At 36.0% G+C, this 17,554-nt stretch overlaps 2 protein-coding genes and 1 pseudogene across 2 annotated transcripts in view; 1 reads left to right on the top strand and 2 right to left on the bottom strand.

The window, feature by feature from the left end:
* FBXL17 (F-box and leucine rich repeat protein 17) overlaps nucleotides 1-17,554 on the top strand; it is a gene marked incomplete at its 5' end in the record, with an annotated part of 440,618 nt that overhangs the window by 115,943 nt on the left and 307,121 nt on the right. Inside the window, one exon of the mRNA XM_015590345.2 lies at nucleotides 10,440-10,547. Coding sequence (XP_015445831.1) covers nucleotides 10,440-10,547 — 108 coding nt within the window. The remainder of the gene's footprint in view (nucleotides 1-10,439; nucleotides 10,548-17,554) is intronic.
* Nucleotides 10,923-11,945, bottom strand: LOC102877827 (RING finger protein 113A-like). The gene has a single exon (XM_015590535.1). The coding sequence runs from the start codon at nucleotides 11,943-11,945 to the stop codon at nucleotides 10,923-10,925; it is 1,023 nt and encodes a 340-aa protein (XP_015446021.1).
* LOC112480962 lies at nucleotides 12,093-12,211 on the bottom strand (annotated as a pseudogene).

The raw sequence follows: 17,554 nt of genomic DNA, 5'->3' as shown, positions 1-17,554 counted from the left end.
GGGAAAAGGTATGACAGTGGGCATAAAAGATTCAGAAGAAACATGAAGAAAAGGAAAGGAAAGAATCAGAGAAAGGAGATAAGGTAACAGATGGAAATACAAGAAAGGAGAGATGACCACAAATGGCATGGAGAGGAAGGACTATTCAGCAGAGGTTCAGGAAGGAAGCAGAGAATGACAAGTTATGTAGGTAAGGAAAGAACCATAGACAGTCTTTATCATGTCTGGCTTTCCGCTTGCTTTGTGAATTTCAACATGCTTTTTGAAATACTAACTAGCTCTTCTGTTATTCAGAATTCTTCTCTGTTCTTTGTGTGTGAGCCTTTTGGGACTTTTAAGTTCATTTCATCTTTTATGATGAAACTTCATTCAAAGTTAGACGATTCAGAATTCAAGTTGTGTATACTACTTCTCTTTTTTCCTATTTTCTTACAAAACACATAATAAATCTACACAATCAAATTTTGGTAAGTGATTTGTCTGGTGGATTTAATTTAGCTTTTAATCATACTCCTATGAATTTCTCTTTATACTCTTTGAATCGAATCCTCAAACCTACCATATCTGTTAGTTTAAAGGTTTTATTTAGAAAAGAAATAAAAGTTTGACAGCATGGACACGACTTTATATTTTCTGAGAATTAAGACTTTTTTTTCCTGTGATATGACCAAAGAAATGATTGCATGTTTATAAAGCAGCTACTTCATTATCAATTTTGTTTACTTATTGCTTAATTGATCTCAAATTGAGTGCTCACATAGATTATTCGGTTGTATTTTAAGTACATTATTGAGTATGTTGTAATGAAAAGAGTACTGGGATCACATGTAACCTTGGGCTGGTTTCTTTAACTTCTGTTTTTTCATTTGTAAAATAGAGATTGCACCTATTTACCTAACTGAGTAAGTGGATAAACGCATATGTGTAGTAGAAAATGCTCTGTAAATATTATTGTTAAATATACCCGTGGTTGTTACATTAGTAGATTACTTTTTAGATTACCTTTCATTAATTAAAGGATGAGCAGATGCAGAATAGACTACTATTTCTGTTTCATTTAGATTACCCACATATTGAATTTCAATAAACTAAAGCAGTATTAGTCAAAGACACTTGGTCAGCAAATTGAAGGAAAGTGGTTGAGTCACACCTAACTTATCATAGATCTTTTTAATAGGGACAAATATCAGTACCATTAGTTCTGGACCAATGTCTTTTCCTTTCACAATACTTTAATGCATAACTTATAAATCTCTTTTTATCAGCCAATCTGACTTTTCCAAACCCAGGCTAACATTAAGCAAGATAGAATGACCAAAAATCAGGGAAGGTCAAATAAGCAATCAAATGATCAGATTCTCATTGGACACTAATGGAATTTTAGACTTTTAGAAAATGATTAGTTATGAATTTTAATGCCCTTGTTGACAAAGGGTCAGTTTTGTAAAATTGTGGTAAATTTTTAATGAGATTTAAAAATTACTTTGTTGGATTATTATCTCCATAAAAATTACACATAGTTTATTTTTCATATTAAATCTCACATGAATATATTTTGCTGAAACGATAATAGTATTATGGCTATGATTTTTAAAAGAGCCTTATCTTTTAGGGATATATGAAATATTTACTGTTAAATGTGACATTTTAGAAGCAGATGGGGCTACTGATGAAACAAAGTTTTCTGTTAGTGATTATTGAAGCTAGATGATTGGTTAATGGAAGTTTATTTTACTGTTTTGCTTATTTTTGTATACTTTTAAAATTTTTCATAATAAAAATGAAAAAATAAATTTCACTGCTTTGTGTTTCTGATTTACTTAATGAAATAATTATATCATGCTAATTTAAAGTCAAAGTTATATTAGTGAATATGAATTTTTAAATAATTGTCTTATAGTATATAAAAGCAATACTTATAGCATGCTACTAAAATGATATCAGATATGCAATTAAGACTTAGTTCAAAATATTTGGGAAAAATTTGATTCTTAATAATTGAGTATAATTTTTACTCATATTTTTTGCTCTTTTCCATATTAACTGTAATTATGACATATATAGATGGTAATAATTCACTGACTACTGCAAATGACTATTAATATAGTGATCATTCTTGTAATAAGTGTTTGTTTAGCATTTGCTCTTTTTATAAGATTGTAAGTTTCATCAGGGCAATTTGTATGTCTTAATAATTGTATGTAGCACAGTACTTGGCACATGGCATGTGCTCAATAAATATAGTTGTCTGACCATGGTTTAAAAGAAAACTATGTTAACATAATCTTCTTTTAGATTTCTTTTTAAAATTTACTATAGCTATAAAGTTTTATTAAATGAATAGCACAGTGTTGAAGGTCTTACCAAAATGATTCATAAAGTAAATTCGTATCATGTGTTTTGTCTCCATATTTAGCTGTTTCCTTTTATGTGACAAATGCTAATTTGTTTTGTGTTTTTGTAATATCGTTCCAAAGGAGAAGGCTCTTTAGTGCATTAATTGTAAGTGTACATACTATATCCTGTGAAAGACATAATACTGAAAAGGAATGTGAAAATGAAAAAGAAAGAATTTTTACATAGCTTTTGATGCGTTGAATAAACAAATGGATAAATTTTGTGTTTCACTTTTAAAGCTCCTATAACTATAATTGTATGTTTACTGGGTAGTTAACTAAAATTCCTTCCACTTGGGATTTTTATTGTCATAGTACTTTATGTACTCTTTGTCAGCTGTCAGATGTAGGTGCTTACTGACTGGCATGAGGCTAGGACTAACTGAGGCACCCCTTGGTGTGGTATAGTACTGTCTCCTAGGGGGTGTGAACCTTGCTGCGGCCATAGCCTCCTGGCCAGCCTCTCCGAGGCCAGAATAGTCCTTTAGCTAGTCCTGTGTATACCTGTTGGACTTTGAAGTACAATTTTTCCTTCATTACCCTTTCCTTAGCCTTTAATGAATGTATCAATTATAGACTTACAGTGTATTTGAACCCAAGGGACCTAAAAGTAATCAAAGGTTAGTTTTTTAAGCCCTACATTCTTCATATTACCGATAAAATAGAGTCACTTAATATGAAGTCATAACCATTCTGCCTGGCTTTCAAGCCTCTGTAATTTGTTTCCTCTTCAACCTTGGTTTCAGATCTAGTCAGAAGGCCTTGGGAAACTGAACTGAATTAAACTAGGTTGCGGTGTACAGACTAAAATATCCCCCGGGATCTCACTGGTAGTTGTGGGAGGCTATCTCAACCTATAGCCTCTGCTCTTAGAGGCAGGGACTGTACCTTATATTCATACTGCATTAATATTTAACATGAGGTGTTGTACATATTGTAGGTACTCAAATATTTGTTGAATTACAGGGACTTAAGGGACTAAGCAACCCTGAGTGAAACAAGCCCTTATTAGCCACGCTATAAATGTGCCTTTTTTATTTTTAAAGATATTGCTGATTCAGTGGACTGGGGTAGCCATTCACTATCAGAGTCACTTCTCTTCTGCTTTCCTAAACCAATAACCCATTCATTTGGTTAACACCTGCTACATGACAGAGGGGATAGTAGACAGCTAAACTCCATTCCAACTGAACTTTGCCCAGAATCCATATGGCTCTTCTTGTTTGGTGAATCTTGCTGAAGTGAAATACACGGCAGTGTTTTTGCTGTTTGATTATAAAGCTCAGTTAGAACCTCAGCAGATTGCTTTATGCTGGCTTTATTTTGCGTTCAGAAGGTGAGGATGATCCGCAGACCCACTAGCTACTCTGGCTGCAAGACCTGAAAAAAGTAATCAGAAGTTCATATGCCTCCTGGAAAATTCCCTAGGAAGTTGACTCGCTATGCCCTTGATCCCTGTTGTTCTTTTTCCTTGGTGGAAAGAAGGCCTTGAATTGGTCTGAGGTCCTGAGCGAGATTAGGAAGTCACCCTGCTAATTTTCTTATACTATTTTTACAGTTAACTCCAGAATCAAAGTGCTACTTTCACCTTTTTTGAAAATCCTGTCCTTAACATCATCAAACCATTTATCTTGTTTTTAGCCACTGCTTTTTTGTGCCACTTGGCACCAATAAGATCAACATTTTAAATTTTCTTGGCTTTAAAAAGAATTTGTTTTTCAATATTGAACTAATAATTTATTAACATGCATCAAGACAATATTCATTCATTTTTATTTTTGGAGCTCCTGTTGTGTGCCTGTGCCAGGCACTGGAAATAAAGTAGTGAATGAGATAGATGGGGAGACCATCACATAGTTAATAAGGAGAGAAGATGTTGGGATCAAATGAGGTGAAAGGAGTAGAGAACAGTCAGATCATGCAGAGCCTTGTAAGTTATAGAAGTTTAGATTTTATTCTTGGAGTGATTGGTATCATTGGGAGATTTTTAATAGCAGGCAGATATGATCCGATTTGTGCTTTTTGAAATAGCACTGTGGCTTGATGGGCGGAGAATAGATTTGTGGGGTCAAGAGTGTCAGAAAGAGGTCCAGTGTGCCAGCTATTGAAGATGTCCATGAAAAGGATGCCATATGGTGGCAGACCATGGTGGTCTATGGTGGCAGTACAGATAGCAAAGAGATAACCCCAACGTATACTCAAAGCCATCTTCAGTACTAATATTTGGAGGGTCTAGTTAGTCATGATGGTTAGATTTAGTCAAGGGACTGTTTCCTGATCGATTCCATGTGAACCATTAATATAACTTATTAAAAGTATAACTTATGGGTCCTGAATTAGTAGGTTTGGGTGAAGTTTGGAGAAAACTTAAAAAAAAGTTTTCCGAGCAAGTTCAAGAAATACTTTATATTATTTAGCATGCTCATGTAGGATCACACAGAATAATTTTCTAATAGAGCACTATAAAATGTCCAAGGATTGTTCTACCAATTAAGGCTTCAAATTCTTTTCCTCCCAGGTATGTTAGCAATCATTCCCAAAAGTTAATCTTTCAGTGCAGATTACAAAACCCTTTCATTGAATCAGTCTTATTCTGATAAAGATAGATCTCTCCTACCATGTTCCAAGAAACTTTGTCTTAAAATAAGAACAAATTGCATCTCTTTATTTAGAATCCTGAAATTTATGTAAAAGCTTCTCCCATCCTTATTTTTTTCTTCTTTAATTTTAATCTTTTCTAGATAAAAATGCTTTCTTGGATTATCAGCTTTTACTTCTGTGGTTTCATAATTTACTACTATTAATCCAGCTTCTTCAACATCTTTGAATCAGGTTACCACAGCCCTCTTGTATGCTTCCCTCTTTTGTGATGGTTCTCAGGATTTACAAGACAATCACAGCACTGGCACCAAACCCTTTCTATCTTCAGCAGATGAAAAAAGTAATCAAGGGTAGCGCTTCTCTTAGAAAATTATTTATAGAGTAGACCCATTTTGCCTTGATCTCTGCCACTGTACTTCTCTGGGACAGAAGGGAGGGCCTCGATTTTTCATTTGCATTTAAGTGAGACTAGCACCATGAAATGAATTACAATCTAATTCGTATAAGGTAAAGAGCATGGGTTTCAGAACATAAAAGACCAAAGTTTAAAGCCCCACTTTGCCACTCGCTAGTGTTTTGATTTGGGCAAGTCATTTTCTAATAGGCTGTTAGTCACCTGTTAAATGGGGATAATAATGCCTCTCAAGGCTGTTATGACTTAGCTTGGCACACATTAGGGCCTTAGTAAATATACACATTTTTATTACCTAGGTGTTTTTATTATCTACTCTCTCTTGAAAATTTTGGCTACTAGTACCCCAAAATTCGACAGAGCGTGAGCTATGTCCAGAGACTGAATCTTCAGATTCAGCAGTGCCACAATTCAGAATCACACTTATAATCAGTAACTCTCCAAGCAAAATTAATGACCCTGTCCTGCTTGCATTTTGCTCTTTCTTTTTCTTCTAGCCAAGACTATTTTAGTCATATATGGCCATTTCCACCACAGGGGCTATTACTTTTGCCCCTTATTTTAGCATTTTCTAGGCCCATTATTTCTACCTCCTGAAGAGATTTCTCTCTTGTCTGTATGTTTGATTGCATAAGAAATCACTCTCAAAAGATCTCTGATGGAATGTAGCTCTCAAGAACTTGTAAGAACCAGCATCCTCTTCTTTTTCTCCTTTGTCCTTTGCATTTCTGGTTTTCATTTCCTTCTGGTTTAGCAACTAGAGAAGGCCCCCTTAAGATTCACAAACTGAAGCTCTACTAGAATTGTGTGTGTTTATATTATTCAGACTTTTCATGGTTCTCTTGACTACGAAGGTACAACAGACGTTCCTTACCACCAATGCTTTTCCTCATTGTAACATAAATGCACCTGTACCCTTTTCATGTGGATATTAAAGTGTAGCTTGTCTTTTAGAATGCCAGCTTAAGGAGGTGGTCATTCTCTACTTCTGCAATTTGAAGAATAACACGTGAATCTGAGGTTCATCTTCCTCTTTCTATCACAGCCTTGACTAAAAGATCCAAATCTGCTTTGCAAGCTGATCTCTATCTCCCTTTATCTTCTGATACTTCTCTCCAAGTCCTGAGCCACACTTTTATTTACATACTGATTTTTATCTACTGCCTGGTTTTCCTAGTCACTTGATTATGATCCTTCAAGTCAAACCATTCCAGGTTGGAGCTTTAAATTCCTCCATAGTACGTAGTCTTCATACAACAAATGGTCCTGGGACAGCACCTTTCTCCACTGGATATGCAAAAAAATGAAACTTTCACCTTACTTCACATTATTCACAAAAATTAATACCAAGAGCACCACAGACCTAAATGTTGGCACTAAGACCACCATTAAGAAAATGAAAAGACAAGGTACAGAATGGAAGATAATATTTGTAAAACAAATATCTGCTAAAGGAGTTATATCCAAAGTATATAAATAACTCTTACAACTTAATAAGATAAACAACCTAACAAAAAAAATGTGTAAAAAATTAAACTTACATTTCTCACATGACTCAGCAATTTCACTCCTACTTATCCAAGAGAAATGAAAATATATATCTATATAAATACTTATATGAGAATGATTACAGCAGCATTATTTATTAAAGACTCAAACTGGAAACAATTCAAGTGTTTATCAACAGGTGAATAAACAAAATGTAGTATAGCCATACAATAGAATTCTACTTGGCATTGTAATGAACCAACTATTGATACGTGTGACAGCACAGATGAACCTCAAAAACATTATTCTAGTGAAAGAAGCTAAACACAAAAGACTACTTATAGTACAATTCTGTTTATATGAAGTTTCTAGAAAGGGCAAAACTATAGAGATAGAAAGCAAGTCAATGGTTGTCTAGGGGTGGGAGCTGGGATTGACTGCATATGGCCATAAAGGATAAAGGAAATTTGGGGGATGTTGCAATGGAAGTGTTCTAAAACTGCATTGTGGCGAAGATTACACAACTGTATAGGTTTACTAAAACTGAATGAACTCTTACCTTTAAAATGGGTGAATTTTATGGTATATAAATTATATCCAATAAAGATGTTTAAAAAATTCTCCATAGTGCTTTGTTTGTGACATAGCTGTCCCATTTTCGCTTCATCTTATCACAAGACGATGCCTTAGTCCTTTGTCTTTTCACCAGTATTTCTCAAGCTTTAAGGTGCATAGGAATTACCTGGGAATCTTGTTAAAATGCATATTAGAATTCAGTAGGTCTGTGGTGGGTTCTGAGATTTTGCAGTTTTTACAAGCTCAAGTTGACACCAATGCTGCTGGTCTGAGGACCCCACTTTGTGTGAAAGGCCTTAGAACTTGTTCATTACCCGGGCTGCACATTAGAATCGCCTTGGGGTGCTTTTAAAATAAAATTGATGCAGATCTAAACCCAGAAATTAAATCAAAAAGCTCCTCAGGTGATTCTGATATGCAGTCAGGCTGAGAACCTTAACAAAATGGGGTTCTTTTTTATCATAATGTTAAAAAATAATAATAAACTTTCACCTATGTTTCCCTCACTCCCGTCCTGCAGTTTAGCCCATAGAGCCCCCAAATTATGATGAGAATCTCTTGGAGTAACCAGGAGAGTAAACTAACATGCTTTAACTACACATTTTAAAAATAACGAAATATAACATTTTATATGATTTCTATCCTTGGAAATGGAGCTGAAACCCACCCACATATTCAAGGCCCTTTTATTAGTCTCCAAAAATGCACCCAAGCCAGCTGAGAGTGTTTCTGTACCCCAAGGACTTACTCTGGTCCTGCTTGACTCATAGAACTCTGTTGATGCTGGAGGCTTCTTTGTACTCTCTTACTCTGATTGCTAGAGCGAAAAGGAAAGAGCCACCAAGCAAATTTTTAATACCCCTTTTTCTTCTCTCTGAAAGCTCTAACACCTTGGACCTGAGCTTTTTATGTGTCCTTAATCCTTAGCTGAGTTCCATGAAGATGGATATATGACAAACTCAATGTTTGAAAGGCTTAAGTGAGATTGGGCAGGATATTTCACCAACTGAGCATCTTTATTTAACTTCTATTACTCTCTCAACCCCCTTTTTAAAAGAGACTTGTTTTCATTGAAGCTTTAGGCGATTTTAGTGTCTTAAATATTCTTTGTTAACATAACGTTTTTAGAAAGATGAGTGTTAGAAAGGCCCATATTTTATTTATCAATGGCACCCTTAGTCTTAATATGCAGAAGCATACTTTCCTTTTGAGGGCAGAATTAATCTTTTATCAGATGTACTATGGATACTGTTGGTTTCATTATTTTAGGAAAATGCTCTTGTGTTGTTTTAGAATTAATGCTGTCCACATACTTTTATATTCCAATATCTATTCAGAATAGATAAGATACAAAGTAAGAGTCACCGATATTAAAGCTAATGCAAAGGAGATGTAAGTCACTGCTGTTTGAAAAACTAACATAAGTGTTTAACTTGTTAATTTCATTTTAACTGTGAAGAAAATGAATCTGAAATTAAGCCTATGATAGAGAATGTTTGGACCTTCTTTTATAAGCTACAACTTTGTGGAACAGTGAAGAAAACGTTAGCACAATTATAAGAAGAAAATTTAATACATGGAAATTTTTTGGAGGTGTGGGAAGACAAAAAACGAATTTCATTCTGCCCTCTGTTTAAACAAACCAGGGCCAGGTAGAAATGCCAAAAGCTGTCAGTGTAACTTCTTTGCAGCACTGGGGCCTTAAGCTTTCACATGCCTAAGAGTCACTAATGGCTTGTTAAAAATACAGATTCTCGGGCCTCACTCCTTTTGGCTTTGAGTTTTTAATAAATTCCTCAGGGGATTCTAATATGTATTACATTAATTAGGGTTATCCAGAGAAACAGAATTAGTAGTGTAAAGAGATTAAGGAAGTAGCTCATGCTGTTATGAAGGCTGAAAAAGCCCCAAATCTGCAGTTGGTAATCTGGAGACACAAGAAAGCTGATGATATAGTTCTAGTCTGATTCCAAAGACCTAAAAGCCAAGAGATCTGATAGTGTAAGTTCCAGTCTGAATTTGTGTCTGAAGGTAGGAGACCAGTGTCCCAGCTTGAAGGTAGTCAGGGATAGAGAGAAGGGAAGGCAAGGGAAGGAAAAAGAAGGGAAGGGAAGAAATCCTTTCTTACTCAGCCTTTTTGTTCCATTCAGACCTGTAGTGGGTTGGATAAGACCCCCGTTCACATTGGGGAGAGCAGTCTGTTTTAGTTTACCATTTCAAATGTTAATTATATCAAGAAACACCCTCACAAACACACCCCTAATGATGTTTAGCTAAATATGTGGGCACCTCATGATGTAGTCAACTTAACACTTAAAATTAACCATCATACCATCCAAGTCCAGAGAATTCGAAGGAGTGAAGGGCAAAACCAGATTTCTTGAAGGGAGAAACCTTATAAAGAGACCATTGTTGTACTTTAGGAACCAATTATATAATTTCAATTACAAAAAATGTCCAGACTAGGCAAATCCATAGAAACAAAGTTGCCAGGGAGTTGGGGTGGGGGGTAGAAGAGGGGAGTGACGCTAATGGGTGTGAGGTTTCTTTTTGTGGTGATGAACATGTTCTGAAATTAGACGTTGGTTATGGTCCCACAACCTTGTGAATATACCCAAACTACTGAACTGAACCCTTTGAAAAGGTGAATTTTATAGTCTGTGAATTATATGTCAATAAAAAATACATATATTGAGAGAGATGAAGAAGTGGAGGTAGGTAGTGTTGACATCTTTAAGGTGTTTTCTCAATGATGTAGAAAAACATGGGATGATAGAAAGGACGTGGGGTCAAGGGAGAATTTTTTTTTTAAACCACGGAGATATTGCAACATGTTTGTATACCGATTCAAATGATCTGATGGAAAGGGAAATATTAATGATGCAAGTCGGGCAGAGGGAATTTGAGGAGCCAAATCTTTAATTCACTGGAATGCCAACTTGATTAACTTTATGTCTCTTCCCTAGGTGACAGATCAGTCAGTGAAAGCATTTGCTGAGCACTGTCCTGAACTTCAGTACGTTGGCTTCATGGGTTGTTCAGTTACTTCTAAAGGAGTCATTCACCTAACCAAGGTAGGTACCATGACTACTTTTCCTTAGTGTTTCCTGTTATCGTTCATATCAGTGTCCTAGCATTGTTAAACATACTTGAATGAGGAATAGAAGTGAACTAGTGTTTGATAAAATTAAAATCAGTTTAAGGCAACAATAATACCAAACCTATCCTTTCTGAAATGGTCACTCATTTAAACAAGAAGCTTACTTTATTTTTGCGTTTACATTGCTAATGACTATGAAATATATGTATTAAAGAAACTGATGTATGTGACAAGAATTATTTCAATGTTAACCTAATGTATTGAATTTAGAAGGCTTGTTTAAATTTTCTAAAATATTTATTTTGAGACTGGAGTATAATGGGAAAACTAACTAATCGGAATTGGACCCTTATCGGGGTTCTTCTGGGAAATCGAAAGCCCCACCCTCTTCTGCAACTCCATGCTTTCCCAGTTTAGAAATCAATTCTTTCGCTGGGTTGAAGACACCATTGGTCGGCTGGTCACAGACGTAGCAGCGCGGGGTGGTGCGGAAATGCTGCAGTGCACAGTTCTCGCAGAAATAATGCCTGCACTTGGTGACAACAGGGTTTTGGAAGGTCTGGCGACAGATCAAACACTTGAATGGTATTTTCTCATCATCGCTTCCTACTTCATAGTTTTCATCCTCATAGACACCATAACGACCCTCGTCAAGCTCACGTTCGATCTGCCACCCGTGCTTGTAATCTGAACGGTCATGGAGGAATTTGCAGCTGTCTCCGAAGCCGCAAAAGCCAGTCTCCTTGTAGTCCTTACAAATATCGGGCTGGTAATCCCAGCGCACAGTGGCTCGGAGATGCTCGGGCGCTCGGATGGGGCCCTTCCGCACCATCCCGGAGGAAGCGTTGCCCATAGACGTGTCCTTGGGCTTCATGTATTTCTGATAGTTGTTGATTCCCCGGTAGATCTTGTCATCCTCCTTGCCCCTCAGCATCTCCTGGATTTTCTGGCTGCGTTCAAAGATGGCTTGTGCGGCACGCTCCTTCTCTGTGTCTAGCTGGTAGACGGCAGTCGCCCCCATATCCTCTGGCCCCACAGGTTTCGCGGAGCGGGTGGATTTGTAGACCACGCCGAGACTCTCAGACTCCGTCTCCTGCCCCGTTCCCTGCCCCTCATCACTGCTCACGTCCCCGCAAGCCGCCTTGCGTCCGCCGCGGCTGCGGGTCTTGCGTGTCATCGGATTGTGGGGCGCCCGTTTCTTTTCCGGGCGAACCACAGTGCTGCCTTCGTCGCTGCTGCTGCTGCTGTCCCCGGGCTTTTGGTCGCAGACCGGGTGCCTCCTGTGGCCTGCAGTCCCTTTTCTCCCAGTTTTTTTGAATAGGATGGAGCGTACCTGTTCTGGCACCTTTCCTAGAGAAAGTTGCTCTGCCATTTTCCAGTCCTGAGCGCCGGAAACGGCCGCGGGGTTCTGGCCCAGAAGGGTTTTTTTTTTTTTTTTTCCTAGGCGCGGCAACCCTTGGTTGCCCTCACAGATTGCAAGGACCTCCTCAGTTTACAATCCCTTATTTTTCATTTTTTACTCCTACAGCACCTGGTCTTCCTAGGTGGTCTCCCATCCAAGTACTAACCAGGCCGGACCCTGCTTAGCTTCCGAGATCAGAGGATATCGAGCTTGTTCAGGGTGGTATGGCGGTGGCCAGAAGGCTTTTTGTTTGGCGTTTTAATGGCTCACATATCATTAGTTCCTCTGAACATTTGGCTTTTAAGAAGGGAATGTGGTCAGTGTATATGATTAAGCTAAATATGTAAGGTGAAAAGAGAGGCGAATATATATATGTATATATAATTAACCTTATACCCTTCATATATACCAAATATATGAAATCTCTTATTTTAGCAATGATGAAAATGCTAGTTCCTTTGTAATCTCTCACTTACGTGCCACCTCTACTGCTTTCCAGAGCTGTAAAATAATTAGGAGTTAATTCTTACATACATGTAATGAAAAACTGGCTACTATAAAATTTACTTGTGTGTTATCTAAAATTTTTCACTGTATAGATTTTAACTGTATTATATAGTACTTAAGTGAATGGATGTGAGTCTTGCCTTTCACTCAGTAGTTGAGTAACCTATTCATTTAACCTCCCTTCAGTTAATTACTATTAGAAACTGCCCTGCTAGCAGCACAGTGCTGAAACAAAGCAGGTATGATTCAGGTCTGTTTGGGCTTGGTCTCTTCAGGTCTCTTTAAGTTTACAGTTTAGTGGGAAATAATTTTTTTTTTTCCTCCCTAGGAAAAGAAGAAATGTTTTTGAGTTACCTAAAACTATGGTAATAAGGCACAGTAGATAGGCGCCTGGGCTTTGTTGTCAGCTAGGCTTTCGATCTTGTCTCTGCCACTTGTTAGCTAAGCAGGCAAATTAATATTCAGGGTATTAATTGAAGTAATATATGCAAAGTGCTTGCCTTAGTATCGAGATTGGTAAGTAAATGTTAGTTACTAATATTAAAATAGATGCTATAATATCTGAATTGCTGGAAAACCAGAGTAAACTTTGAGAAAAAAATTTTAAATCACTGTTCTAGTGTATCTAAAAGAGAGCCTGTGATTGTCTTGTGTTTTAAATGATGGATCAGCTTTAATTGTATTTTGAGGATCAGAACCTAAAGCCAGTGGAGAGGATAGGTACCTTATTCTCAATTATTGCTCTAGCAGAACATCTTAGTGTAGCTGAGACTGTATATAACCATAATATTTTATTCATTTCCTATAACCTTGCCCTGAACATCTTGGTAGGTGAATGTTTTTCTAGTCACATCTAATGCTGTTTATAGTGTAGAGTAGAAATGCCTTTGGATGAACAGATTGTGCCCAAAAAGTGTTATAATGACTATATGTAGGATTTTTACAGTCATTCGAAATTGCACTCAATAAAGACAAATCAAGACTTATTGGATCAGTAAGTGCTTCCTTGAGCATTTTGAGATGGCCAAAAATTATGGTACATTTATACTTAAAAGATCGGAATTATTCTCTCTGACAAAGTAGCAGCTAAGCTAATGTCTGCATTGGAAGACTCAGTTTGCTGAGAAGGTTCTTAAGATTATAGTCCAGGATTGGTGGTTTGTCCTGTTAGCAATCAGAATCTACTGGATTCATATCAAAGCTGGTCCACAAAGGTTTTAGGATCATCTCTGTTGCTCAACAAAGTCTTTGTTCTGTTGAGAAGACTGGTTTGTGGTATAATATTGATTACTTTCCTGTAAAGGCAAGATAGCATTCAAGTAAAGGCAAGATAGCATTTTAAACATGCACAGCTTTTGCAAAACTATTTTAGTTGTTTTATCTCTTGAGACCAAGGGTAGGACTCAGGTTTTAATATAATAAAAGCTTTTTTTGTTAAAATATCTACATTCTGACAAAGTGTTTTCATACTAAGACATTACACAAAATGTAATTTACATTGACATAATGTTTGAAAATTTACAAATGCTCTTAAAAAGTTGTGTTACCATTATTATCACTACAGTATATAGTTTCTAAATAATTTGTTTTGCTATCATCATGGTATATAATTTTTAAATAAACAATTAGGGAAATATCAGGTACAGAGTGTTGAGAGCTAGCTGTTGGTCTAGATGTGTTTAATGTTGTGTGATTTAGAAAATCTCAATCTTTAAATCTCTAAGTTATAATACTTTATCAAGTCTCTGGTTCTCGGTTTGCTAATAGAGGCAAGTGCCATAAAGCTCTGTGCTTTAGTTTCCTATCTATGAAGAGATGCACCTGGACGAGATGGTCTGTCTTTAGAGTTTCTTGCACCCAGAAGAATCTATGAATTTAAGAATCATTGATCTGAAAGAGACTGTGTAGGGGTTTCACTGAAACTAAAAAATGTGAAGTATTTCATAAGTTAGAAAGGACACTTGAGGATTTGTGGCAACTTAGATTGTTAAACCAGGGGCAGGAAGACAGAAAATTAGGAATATGTGGAAGAATATTAATATCCTATTACTGTGGTCCCTTGGACTTAAATTTTACTTTGACGTGCTCAGTCTTGGTTGGAGACTTATTTACTTAGCAATATTTATTGATGACACACTCCTAGTCTTCAGATAGATTCTGCTACTATCAAATCATATTGGAGTAGGAGGCCTTCCTTCTAGGCTGCTAGGCCTATGTAAATCAGAGTCCAAAAATAGCTTAGATTGAATGCACACAGTTTGAGAAGATAAAGTCATATTTATTGGACTGTGTGTGGAAACTTGGAGATCCATATTTAGGAAGCAATGATAAGAACTTTTGAGGTCTCCATTTAATAGGTAAGAATGTTAATGACTTATATGTGGCAGAATTGAGTCTTCTTCAACACAGGTGTATTTTTTATTGAAGTGTACATATTTGTAAATGTAAAACATCTCTCTATTGTTTTCTTGCTCTCCTATTTTTTAAAGATAAGTTTAGCAAATGCAAATATATAATTACCCTCTAATGTCTATACCATAGTGCCTAAATATCATTTGCACTAAAGGGACTAGTAGAAACAAAAGGATCCAAAAGCCAACGTGTAGTGGCTCCCATTGGCCGAAGTTGTGATACTTTGAACAGCGAAAAGGAAAATGATTGCAATGGATTGCAATATACAAACAAAATATATAAAAATCATGAGTTCATAATGATATATATATAAAACAAAACAAAACTGGATTTCTTCTTGCAGCTAAGATGGAGTAATAGGGACCAGATTAACTCTCTTCCCTGCAACAACTAAAAAAACTAGAGAAAACATATGAAATATATGAAACGATGGTCTTCACGACACTGGATATCTGACAACCAAGGACAGTGATCCCTGAGATATGAGAAACTAACATGAGGAGCCCTGTGATTGCCTCTGATGCACTGAAAGTTTCCAACTCACAGCACAGGGGAGAGTGACCCAGGTAAAACTCTGGAGACTGAGTTGAGACAGAACAGAAAGTCCAGGGAGACCAAGGCAGCCAGAGTTTAGATGACAGAGTCCTGGAATGGAGAGAATGGCATAGAGAATCTCAGAGATCTGTGGATGATCGCCTTTGTGCATCCAATCTTAAATAACCCCATGAGTAAAGAAGAAATCAAAGGAGAAGTTAGAAAATATTTTGAACTGAATGAGAATGAAAATACAACACATCGGGTTTAGTGGGATGCTGCTAAAATACTCTTTAGGTAAAATTATGGTAGTCTTCCATTTATCTGCAGTTTTGCTTTCTACCATCTAAGTTACCCGTGGTCAACTGCAGTCTGAAAAATATTAGATGGAAAATTCTAGAAATAAAAAATTTGTTTTAAATTGTGCATTGTTCTGAGTAGTGTGATGAAATCTTGCGCTGTACTGCTCCAGCAGGTGAATCATCCTTGGGTCCATCATGTTCACACTGTACTTACAATACAATAAGATATTTTGAGAAAGAGAAGAGAGAGACAGACCACATTCAAATAATTTTTATTACAGTATATTGTTATAATTTTTCTGCTATGTTAATCTCTTACTTGTTTAGTTTATAAATTAAACTTTATCATAAGTATGTATGTATAGTAAAACACAGTACATATAGGTTTTGATATTGTCACAGTTTCAGATATTCTTTGAGGGTCTTGGATGTATCTCCCATGCATAAGGGGGGACTACTGTAATAGCACTAAATACCTATGTAAGAAAAAAAGAAAGTTTCAAATCATTGAGTTAGCATCTACCCTATAAAACTTGAAAAAGAAGACTGAGTAATCAGAGGAAAGGAAATAATAAAGATTGAAGTGGAAAAAGTGATATGGAAAGTAAAAATTAATAAAACCAAAAGCTGGTTCTTCATAAAGTAGATAAAACTGATAAATCTCTCTTCAGACCAATTAAGAAAAAAAAAGATATGTAGAGAATACAAATTCCAGTGCCATGACTCAGAGGATGACATAATTTACAGATTCTACAGATATTAAAAATATAACAGGAATATTACAGACATCTTTATACCTTATAAATTCAACAAATTCGATGAAATGGAAAATTTATTTGAAAGATACAAACTACCAAAACTCACTCAAGAAAAAATAGATTACCTTAATATCTCTGAAAGAAATTGCATTTGTAGTTAAAAAACCTTCCTTTTAATAATACTCTTAGGTCCAAATTGCTCACTGGTGAATTCTCCCAAATATTTGTTGTATTTTAAAATCTTCATCAGTAAGAGATATATATGTGAGTATTTATTAGTGAAATGACACAATGTTAGGGATTTGGTTTAAAATATTACAAAGGGGATTAAAAGAAGAGTGGATAGGCCTAGAAAGAGACAGAAATGCAAAATGTAGATAATTGAGCTTGGTTATAGGACATGTGGCTTCATTATACTGTTCTCATTACTTTTGTTTACATTTGAAAATTTCCATAATAGGAAAAAGCCTTTAAAGGGTCAAAAAGTTTTAAATGTTGTTGTTGATGTAGCATGACAAAATCATACTATTCAATTTCATACTTTGTAAGAATGCATAATAACATAGGAGATACTCAGGATGATAGTAATATATTAACATAATATTAATTTAGAAATCAGTTGAACAAATAGGCTTGTGGAGTCTGAAATGTCAAAGTGGCAAGTTATTTTTACATGTAGTTGAAGTGCAAACCTCAGAAATTCTGTGAGTCCCTGAATTCAATGCCACGTATCCATTATGAATTGATTTATTTCAAAATTATTTCAAATTATTTCATTCAGGAAGACCTTATTTTTTTTCATTAGTTTATTTATTTATTTATATTTTTAAAATTTTAATTAGTTTCAAGTATACAGTATATTGGTTAGACATCTATGTAGTTCGTAAAACGATCTCTCCAATTGCTCCCTCCCTCCCCGACCCTCCACCTAGCCAATGTATTAATGTTAATTGCATTCCCTATGCTGTGCTTCCCATCCCCGTGACCATCCATCAGCTATTAATTTGTACTTATTTAACCATTCACCCCATTCTACAAGCCCACTAAACCCTCCTCCACCCATCTG

This window comes from Pteropus alecto, unplaced genomic scaffold, assembly GCF_000325575.1.
Source record: "Pteropus alecto unplaced genomic scaffold, ASM32557v1 scaffold20, whole genome shotgun sequence".
Lineage (NCBI taxonomy): Eukaryota > Metazoa > Chordata > Mammalia > Chiroptera > Pteropodidae > Pteropus > Pteropus alecto.
The sequence above is the reverse complement of the archived record's forward strand: the minus strand, read 5'-3'. Positions and strand labels throughout refer to the sequence as shown.

What these genes read in the sequence shown, in the direction of transcription:
- LOC102877827 (XM_015590535.1), bottom strand. Translation starts at nt 11,945, where the DNA reads ATGGCAGAGCAACTTTCTCTAGGAAAGGTGCCAGAACAGGTACGCTCC.